Below are 10,746 nucleotides of genomic sequence, written 5' to 3' on the forward strand. Positions count from 1 at the left end.
GCGAGGGGATGGGAGAGGAGACGTCGCGCCGACCATAAGCACGCTTGATTTACGTTAAAAGCCGAGCTGGGTCCGCGTTGAGTCTTTATCGGGTAGGAGTGAGACGATGATGATGAACGATCGGCGATTTGTAGAGGCGATCGGCGAATGCGCGCATATGCGAAACGGATATATGTATGCGCCCGAGCGAATCTGCTGATCATCTGCAACCCGTGGCCGATATTCCGAGTGCACAAAACGTAGCTTTCAGAAGATCGCTTTATGTCGGTAGAAAAATCGCAATCACACAATCGTCTTTCAGATCAGTTCGTTACGTGTGGTATACAATCGTATCAATTATCGTTCTTTGATAACGCCTTTATATGTTATAACCAGAGTTGGGTAGTGCCAAGTTAAAAAGCTAAAAGTTAAATTAAAAAGTTGAAAAGTTAAATAATTTTTTAACTTAACTTAGTTACATTTTAAACTCTTAACTTTTTAACTTTATTTAGTCACATTTTTTATCGATAACTATTAACTTTTTATTTAAATTTTTTGAAGTTAAGTCTCAGACTCAAACATATACTTCATTTAGAACATACTCTATATTTTACTTAAAAGTTTTGTTTGTATATATTGTTTACATTATATATTAATTTCAATCTAGCAAAAACCTTATATTTTAATGTATCTAGTTTTGATAGGTTGAAATCTATATATATATATATAACAGTATATATAAACAAAAAGTTTAAATAAAATATAGAGTATATATTCTAAATGAAGTATATGTTTGTCATTTCCATTATTTGTAAGACTCTGAAATCAAAGAATAGAAAGAAATCTAACTTTTAATTTTTCAATTACTCTTTTTTATTAACTTAACTTTTAATTCAATTAATTTCATTATACATTAACTTGTATCTTAAAACTAAGTTAAATTTTCAAGGTTGTTAACTTTAACTTAACTTAGTTAAAAGAAAAAATTAACTTAACCAACCCTGGTTATAACTATAAATTTTCATTATTTATCACATTGGAAATGAAATTTCAAAAATTTTTATTAAAAAACCAAAGTTCATTTAAGATTATCTAAAAAGACAGATTGTGTAACAAAAATTAAGATTAACTAAAAAATTAATAGAGATTTGATTATTTGTTCAGATTTTAAACCTTTACAGCTCTCTAATTATCGGCATTAAATAAATAGTATTTATTGAAAGGGGGGGGGGGGGGGAATTATGAATGTATTTATATATTCTGTGATACCATATCGTTCTGTGTACTATCGAATTCTGTCCCATTAATGTCACCATCTATAACAGTAGTGCTGAATATGTTGCACTGCGAGGCGGTAATTCTCCAGCGAGCAGGCAGTCCGGATTAACGTCTTCATTCCGAGAGAAACCCCTCGCTTGCGCATGGTGCACCGGTAATCGATCGGTTATGGTAATTCGAGCGAACGTCGAGCGCGATCGTTAAAAAAGCTGCGCGCCTACTGTTGGTGGTTGTGGTACTCGATGCAGCCACTACGTACTAGCTGCGATAAGTGGCCGCGATGCGTGCAGTTCGATTAACGCAACAACGAGTGCGTGAGCGGCCGTTCGTCGTGCATGAAAAGGGAGAAACCCGCCCACGCGATCTACTTGCGATCGCAGAGGCGATACGCCGATTCGAGAAATCTATTTTGACGTATTTGTGGAACGATCGACACTTTATCCGTTAGCGTTGTAGCTAGACCGTAATCTGTATCATTATGGTATTTAAATTATTAAAACGTCAGAAATTAATCTCTGCTGTTACACATATTGTGAACTACCGTTTATTTACAAGTTTAATGTAGCTACGTATCATTTTTTATCAACGGTTTATTTCTTCTAATATTAATAATACAGTGCAAGTGTTGCTTTATCATGATGTATTATAACGTATAGTACACATATGATAGAGTTTTATATAATCTTGTACAACACATTTGTTACAAATAACACAAAGTAAATATACCATACTTGAAATATGTTATTGATACACGTTAGAAATCGAGTATATTGGCAAATCATGTCGTTATGATTAATTTATCATATCTCAGAACTGTTTGTAATTATAGGATAGAATATCGTAGAATGATTGAACGATAAATAATAATAATGATAATGAAAGTCACTATATGAAAGCTAAAACTAATCTTTAGTTTCACTGTCATTTGAGTTAGCTGCGATAACTGTACATTAAACTCTAGACAAGAAATTGAGCAATTAATTAGTGTTTTATTATACAGAGAAAATAAAAGGTATAAAGTTAAGTTTTTGAGATATTTTAAAGCTGAGATTAGCGTGGCTGTTTGCCAGTCATTAGACATTTTTATCGCGTTATTGCATAATCAATTAAATAATATCTGTTATTATTTATGCTGATACCTTTGAGAAAATGTTTTAAAGTACTATGTGTGTATCTATATAAAGCAGAACGAAGCCTTCATCGTATGAAATGGAACTCTACACCTCAATAGAAAATTACATTGTATATTGATTTCTTTCAGCTCTTGTCCATAATACGATTTACTTATATCTAAATGCTATACCTATTAATATAAAGGCTTGAAAAGTCTTATTTTGCGTTTAATTTATGAAAGCATAAATTACTTATAAAAATACGAATTTAATTGTTGATACTGTTTTAAATTTTATAAATGTGTGAATTTATACAGAAGTAGAACAATATTTAATACACAGATTCTATATTATTTTTTTAAATTATGTAAAGCAGTCGTGTTGCTAATCTTCGAATATTTTATTCTTCTGCATAGTAAAATATGTTTCTAGTTATACATTTTTTTCTATCATTCCTTCAAATGTATTTTTATTATTTACTACTTGTAGGCAATAAATGCAAAGTCAATTAGTAATTAAAACATTCATAATGTTCATCTGTGTAGAACTTTTTTTTATATTGTTACATTCTCAAACGCAGATCATCTTTAAGCAATGCTTAGAGGCGTCGGCTTTATTTAATGATCAGTAGTATATAGTTAGGTTACGACCCCGACATCACGATCTGCAATAACACGGATGAAAACGAACTGTTACTCGGCATTATCTATTACGATCACGGAATTGTTTGTAATGTCACTGCTGGTACATTTCTCCCCGTAGCTAAGAGACCTTATTCAAAGATGACCTACTCTCCCGAGGTAGATACAACTAAAAGGATGTCATTTAATAATTTATGCCGGATAGGAAGATTGCAATCAGCAATCGCTCATCATAAATCGAATCATGCTCTGTAATCAGCCATGCTCGCCAACGTTTTCTGCACTGTTGAGACAATTCATGTTGCGCCATCGCATGTATCCGCAACAATATAAACATGCGAAGAAATAACACGCTATGTGCGCAGAAAAATTATCTTTTAGAGATTTGCAGATCTTTAGAGATTTGCATCTTTTTTTTAGGTGGTTAAAAACTCAACATTACAATACAATCATGTAACTTTGATATTACGTGTGCAGTTTTAAGATATTTTTATATGAACGAATTGCTGTTGAATTTTGACGATAAATTTTAAATAAGATATACTAACGAAAATTGTTCTGATTGTTTGCTGCAGGATACTCGGATGTCGCCGGGAGACCAGTTATCGAATTCGAGGACAATGTATCCACAAGGGAAACCCTTTCCATTAGAGAGACGTCGTCTTTTCTACTCTACCTCGCTCGTCTACCCAGGTACGTATCCATCGCATAATGCATCACTTTGGCGCACGTCGAGATCAGACCATACGGTCTACAGTTGCGGGGTGCCAATAAATCAATCGGGATTATCGCGAGATCAGTCGCGCGTGCGGGGCCCGCTGAACCATACCATAATTTATGAATTCGATTAGCGGGCGACGCGGCCGCGATAATTTTTACGAAGGGCGTTTTTAACTCGCAAGAAAATTCACACTTTACGGCCGCGGCATACTGGCGCGAGACACCCATTTATTACGCCGGCATCTGTACTCCTCAACGAGGCTGTTGTAGCCGATAATAACTGAAATCATCCGGCTCCGAATTGGCAATTTATTAATCCCGGCTGGGCGAGAAGGAAGGAGCGCGTGAGCTTTCCGTTAAATAAACGTGATCGACGCCGATGTCGGTAATAATTATAATTTTCCACCGTCATGAAGTCGCGGGCACGCCCACTATAATCGTCGATACGGAGCAGAGTCGCGGCTTGCCGTTCTTTCCAACTTGACCGCATCTCTTCCTACAAGCTCTCTAACGAAGCTTCTCTAGTTTGTAAGCTATTCAATTAACACGCTTACGACGTGCCTACCGACAGAACGCTTTCTAATATCGGTGCTACGGCGATTAAACACCGTGAGAACCAAATCGGAGCAAATAGACATCGATTCGATTACAGAAAAGGATTTTTCGCTGAACATCTAATATTCAACGAGATCGTTGTCAATTTATTAATTATCAGTTATTAATTAATTGAAACATTAATACCTAAATTTAGTTAATTAATTAATGAATATATATGTGAGATATGTGCGCAAGGGAAAATGTATTATTTGTTTGAGACATCTAATTGAACTTTATTTCAATATAAAAATCACAAAGGATTGAAAAAAAATGATTGAAGAGATTTTATGCCTTTTATCTGGAACAAAAAATAGTTTCTACATTTATATACACTGAATATTTTATTACGCCATTAAATTAGGTAGGCACTTAAACTGATTGCTAAAACGTTAAAACTTTTGCAGTATCACTCTCATCATGCTCGAGCTTCTTACCTAATAATGTTGATAGTCCAACAAAATTATTTTCAGATTTATATCTAGCTCGTCTTTTTGCGTATCATTTTACTTCTCATACTTTTCATTGCGCATTGGCTTTCAATGCATTCGCGTCTCTCGTTGTTCATGATAATCGCGCCGTCATTCCGCGATTCTGCGACCGCATTCGCATACTCTCCAGATCATAAAATACATCACGCATGATAGCCACGCCGGTATCGGTCATCACGCGGCTTTATGATTTTCCGTCCAACCGATAACGCCGAACTCTCGTGCTCTTCGTCGGCAAGGAGAATAGTATCGGGTCGACAGTGGGAAGAACGGGACGGAAAACGAAGAGCGAGAAAAGCGCGCGCGCTATTACGCTCGGGGCGTCTCTCGGCAAGAAACACGCCGATCTATCTTTCGGCATCTTCGACGCGAGCGAGCCAGCGTCCGTCGTTTCCGCGTCGGCGACTCTTCCCCGCCGGCCTGGGAAAAAGTGGCGGAAAATTTCCGCGATTTCATCGACGCTGTCTTTCGCCGCGTCATGTCGGTATACCGCCTTTCATCGGGTATCCCGGCGCGAGGTTTAATTCACACAGCTGACCGGCCGTCCCCGTGGGCTTCTCAGATCGCGATATATCTCGATATGCGAGGATAATTAAAGGGGTCTTTCTGGAAAAGCGTTGCGAGATCGCGCTGCCGCTTTCAAACTTCACGAGAATTAATATGAATTTATGGGGAAAGATCGCCGTAACGAGACATATCCTGGCTTGACTGACTGACGATTTCCCGTGTCGATACCGCAAAGCAAGAAAAAAAAAAGCGCGTTTGCGATACCAAAACCCGCGTAAACGACCTATCGCTCGTGTTCCCAGGACTATCCAGGCCGGAGCGATACTTGTAATTTATCGCGGCCGAGTTATCATCTCGCGTGGCCACAATACGCATTGTTACATGTCGATATCTTTCGTTCCCGGAAGAAAAGCAGGCAGGCACGGGAGCGTGCATTTGCCGCTCGCACACGCGAGCTAATCTCGAGAGGGGCGCCGTGGAATCCGCGACGAAAGCCGACGGTGTCATAATGATCCTCTGAGCGGAACACGATCGCCATAAATCAGCATGCCGGTTATGTACCACGCGGTGTACGGTGCGCGGGATTCATTAGCATTTTTCCGTGGTCGTAGTGGGAAAGCGAGGAACGACGTTGACATAGCGCCTAGCTGGGCTATCGGTGGCAGATTACTCGCGGATAAGCACGGCGGATGCAGATTTATTGCGCTACCGAGCAAAACGACGAAACGTCTGGGAACTTGGCGTGAAACTGACCCCGGAATTTCCACGTGCACGTAAACGCATACGCAACTTTACGCTTACCGCGTTATCGTGCCGTGTAATATCTTGACTTGACGAGATACGGCGCGGCGCTCTTTCATCTCGTCGCGTAATCTATGGAAAATCGTTTAATCGGACGGATCACGCGTGATCGATGGATAATCGGGAATATACAACCATTTCAAAATTAGCCGCAGATCTATACTGCGATTCGGGTGTTGACTGTTGGATAATATTGTATTTACGTGTTAAATTTGTGGTATTTCGATACCTGCACTACTGAGAACGTTGCTTAATAATGTTTATTATTTCTCTAAATTCTTTGGAGTGAAATTTCACTGTAAAGAGTGAAATTTGAGCCAATCTTGAAAAAGAGGCTCAATTTTCAATGTTTAAGGCCCAGTTTCACAACTCGGTTAACTCTTAACCGAGGTTCAACTTATTTCTCATCTTTTTCCAATTGTAGAATTGAAAAGAGATAATGAATAAGTTGAACCTCGCGCGGTTAAGAGTTAACCGTTAGTTGTGAAACTGGGCCTAAGAGTGAGATTTCACTCTTCTGAGTGAGATTTACTCTAAAAATTTTAGAGAGTACGGTTGCCACTTCTTCTGCCGGAGATCTCACTATCTCGCCAGAGCTCGATTATTATTGTCTTGTAGTACGTTTTCTAAAAGAAGATCATCAAATCTTTTCCATCAGCCGAAAAGCTAAAGCTTTCTCCAAAAAACTGGAGTCTGAAAACCAGAGAGGGGTGACAATTGTGATGTTTACTTCTGATTGATTATTAACATTTGTCTCACTCTAAAAGAAGATCATCAAATCTTTTCCATCAGCCGAAAAGCTAAAGCTTTCTCTAAAAAACTGGAGTCTTTGGCTGAAAACCAGAGAGGGGTGACAATTGTGATGTTTACTTCTGATTGATTATTAACATTTGTCTCAAGATTGACGATTTTCATTTGCATGTTGTTTCCTAGATCCGGCGAAACCTGTCTTACACGTAGATCAGGTAAAATATTAACTGCGCTCTGATCACGCCTTAGTTTCACGCGAGTTGAAGGTGAAATGGCGAAAGCGTTGTGTGTACCCCGTTATCGCGCATTAAGTGCACTCATCGTGCATGTCCGCAGGTATCGAACGAAGTTTATTAGCTAATTGAAATTCGCTGATAGAAATACGGTGGGTGGCTTGTCGGTTAATCGACCGCGCGTTTCCGGTTTTGATTGTACTTCCTGGATTTGCATTTATATTTGCATATATTTGCATAGCTGGTATTATGAGTAAATCTTGCCTATGCTACGCTACAGAACGTATCATTTCATAAGCTTTGATCTTCTTGGTTTCCGAGAGATATCTTGTTTACCGGAGTGCCTGCAATAACGGCTCTTGTTAAGAAAACTGTGCAATATATTTTTACTGCTTACAACTGGGCCTTTTTTGTTTAAATTTTTTTTTACTATTCAAGGCTTTCAGAAAACGTAGGAAAATTCACGGTTATTTTCAACATTTCTCTATGTTATATTACCGAATAGTTTTAAAAAAATTCAATTATTTGAATTGACATTTGAATAAAATTGAAAAAGAAAGAGAGTGAAATTTCGCTTGTGCCAAAAAATATCAAGAATGCAATTGATAGGTGAAAGGCTAACATTTTTACAAATAACAGTTTATTGTTTAATTTAATTTAATTTAGTTATTTAATTTTTTTGTTATTTTTTTAAGTTCTTTGAATGTATCCTCGAAATAATTGATAAAATTGCAGCATCATGTATCTTTGCACGTGCTAAGTGAATTTTAAACTGTTATCGAACAATGTCAAAAGAAGATGATCAATTGGTGTTTATTATAAGAGATAAGTTGATGGCAAACGATAAAATCTGCGATCTTTAGAATCTACACGTGTAACGGGTCCATGCAACTTTCTTAATTCGAGATTGTCATAGTGTGAAGTAACAAGTCATGTTTCACCGCAGTGGCTTTTGCAGTGGCCGTCTCGAAAGCTTATATCTCACACGGGAGAAATATATTAAGCGTCAAGCGAGACTCCCGCGGTTTGCGTTACGCGTAATAACTTGATTGGTCGCGGTGAAAGGTCGAATCACCAAAAGTAATTCGCGAATGCATCGCCAGGCGAAATTGACCTCGACTCGTCTTTCACCGTTAACTCGCATCGCCGGTTTGTCCGGCGATGAATCGGAGCTTTGATCGTTATATTAAGGAGGAGGGTGAGAAATTGACTGACGGATACCCGCGCGAAAATGTATACAGTATAAGTGCATTCGTGACGATGCGTCTTATTAACGCAATTTTATTCGTTCGTAAACTTGTGATACTAATTATATGTGTCAAGATAAAAAAAGTGTCTAGACAATTTTATTTATAAAGATGATATAAATATGATATCGAAATGCTTCATTGAGAAAAATGTCTGGTTAGATTAATTGGAATTTTAGTTGAAAATGGACGAATCAGAATTTTTTAGTCAAATCTATTAGAATAGATCTAGTTGAGGGGTAATCGGTATTTTGATTAATATAATCAGAATTTTTTTTAGTTCGTCTGTTTTCAACCAGATATTTTTCTTGTTTTAAAATTATTATCATTTTTATGCTAAAAATTGAAATTGCTTTGCTTTGGAACTTTATCAGAATTGAAAAAAAGAGATGGCTTTTATGAGTTTTATAACATAATTTAAATGAAATATAAGCTGCGAATTGTTTTAGCGTTATCCAGGATGGCACCTCTCGTTCTTACATGAAGGTACCATTTAATATTTTTTGACAGAGATTAGACTCATACAGAAAACAACGTATTCCGAACCTACTAACCATTCATGTTTATACCAACTTTTTTCTAATTTTTGAGTTCCCAATCATCTCCTGAGCGATTGACCTCTACTTTTGAAACACTCTGTACATATACATACTGCTTCGACTCACATGATCTTACGTACGAACGACTTGCACGATCACTTGCGAGAATATCGATGAGGCCAGTAGCGCGGTATCGGTGTTCACTGCAACCAGATATACCACGACTAATAATTAATAGACGATCGCGCGAGTAAACGGTAAGCCGAGGAACATCCCGGTGGCTGGCAACCCGTCGCGTATATATCGTGTATCACGTGGGATGGAGAGTCACGAGCGGCAGATCGCAGGACGATAGGATCGCGGGGGATCTCTCATTTGATCCAGTTGTGCACCTGACCGCATTTCCGCATGAGTTATGGACGCGCATCAATCCTTTTATCCTTCCCTTCCTCTCGAGAAACTGACGTGATCGTCGGCTCTTCCTGCCCTCCCACCGACACGAGCCACCCTCGTTTCTGGCGATGGTTAACGGTAACGACTTCGGCGAAACGTCCCTCATTGCTATCACGCTCGCTTTTCCCTGCGGGACAAAGATCTGCAGCTGCAGTTTACCGACCCACTTTTAAGATCGTATCTGGTATCCGAGAGCCTCACCTTTTTTCTGGCCGCTGCCAGAACTTTTCGTCCTTCCCTAATTGCTCTCCTCTTGTTTTTTCTCTACCTAATGTCTTCTCCCTCGACCACCATGATGGTCCATGTTTCCCTATTTTTCTTAGTCGTAAAGCTCTTAGTGTTATCGATAGATATTTATGTTTCCTGACATTTTTGAGTGCATAATTCAATCATTTCATTTCGACCTTCGAAGTTTATCGATAGTGAAGAGGAAACAAGGGTTTTGTTTTTGTCGGATTACCTGAATTATCTAGATTGAGTGTTATTTTGTGTTTTTACTTGTAACTAATAAAACTCAAAGAATTGGAATTTTTAAGAACAAACGCATCAATTGACCTACCGATTTTATAATGTTTTATGTATAATAGTATAAGCTTGAAATAATTAACAGAAACGAAATAAATTCTGGGTGAAAACAGTCCGAAACTTTTATTACTCTAATTGCATGTTTTTATGGAAATTATAATCCATTGGTTCTTCATGTACATTCACTTAAATTTATTTACGTATATAGAATATGATTCCGGCTGCATATATGTCCCTTTTTATTAGGTATAAAGATTTATTATTTTTTTTATGGCGAAATATATCATTACGGTTCCTTTTATTTTCTCGATGAGAAGAGTCACGTGAGTTTTGTGCAATTGGATTCTTGGTCGCGGTGCGATTAGCGTCGTAAAACCATCATGTAATGTTTGAATACCGGCGGTATTTACACACTCGTTAGAGCACTATTAGCAGCATTAGAACAGTATTAAGAATATAGGTCTCCTCGTTTTTAGTGTCAGTTCGCAACGATCCGCTGCCATCCGCGGATGAATGCTCTACTTACGTTGAGCTCGACTTCTCGACTTTCTACGAGTTCGTCGTCCCTTTAAAGTTCCGAAATTCGATCATTCGTGATTATGCTATCGATATGTAAATTTTACATACAAGGAAATAGGTCACTATTAATTAATGTAATACAAGTTTCTCGTATATTTCGCGCTTTCAATAACAAGATATTTATAATCTAGACATAATTATTAACAAAGGAAAGAAAATATAAACACACTATCAAAGTTAATCTTGAAATGGTATAGAATACGTAGTCCAATTGTACACGGATAAAATTTTATATTTAAAATTACTATAATGTGGTAGTAGCTGCGGTCTTTATGTAAATTATAAGTTTAAATGCTA

At 37.7% G+C, this 10,746-nt stretch overlaps 1 protein-coding gene across 3 annotated transcripts in view; it reads left to right on the top strand.

Annotated features, from left to right (window-relative positions):
• The window catches only part of LOC108759792 (puratrophin-1), a 341,347-nt gene that overhangs the window by 227,639 nt on the left and 102,962 nt on the right, over positions 1-10,746 (top strand). For all 3 annotated transcript variants that reach the window (XM_018505420.1, XM_018505418.1, XM_018505419.1), the window contains exon 7: positions 3,586-3,703. In XM_018505420.1, coding sequence (XP_018360922.1) covers positions 3,586-3,703 — 118 coding nt within the window. The remainder of the gene's footprint in view (positions 1-3,585; positions 3,704-10,746) is intronic.

This window comes from Trachymyrmex cornetzi, unplaced genomic scaffold (assembly GCF_001594075.2).
Source record: "Trachymyrmex cornetzi isolate Tcor2-1 unplaced genomic scaffold, Tcor1.1 scaffold205, whole genome shotgun sequence".
In the NCBI taxonomy this organism is placed as follows: Eukaryota; Metazoa; Arthropoda; class Insecta; order Hymenoptera; family Formicidae; genus Trachymyrmex; species Trachymyrmex cornetzi.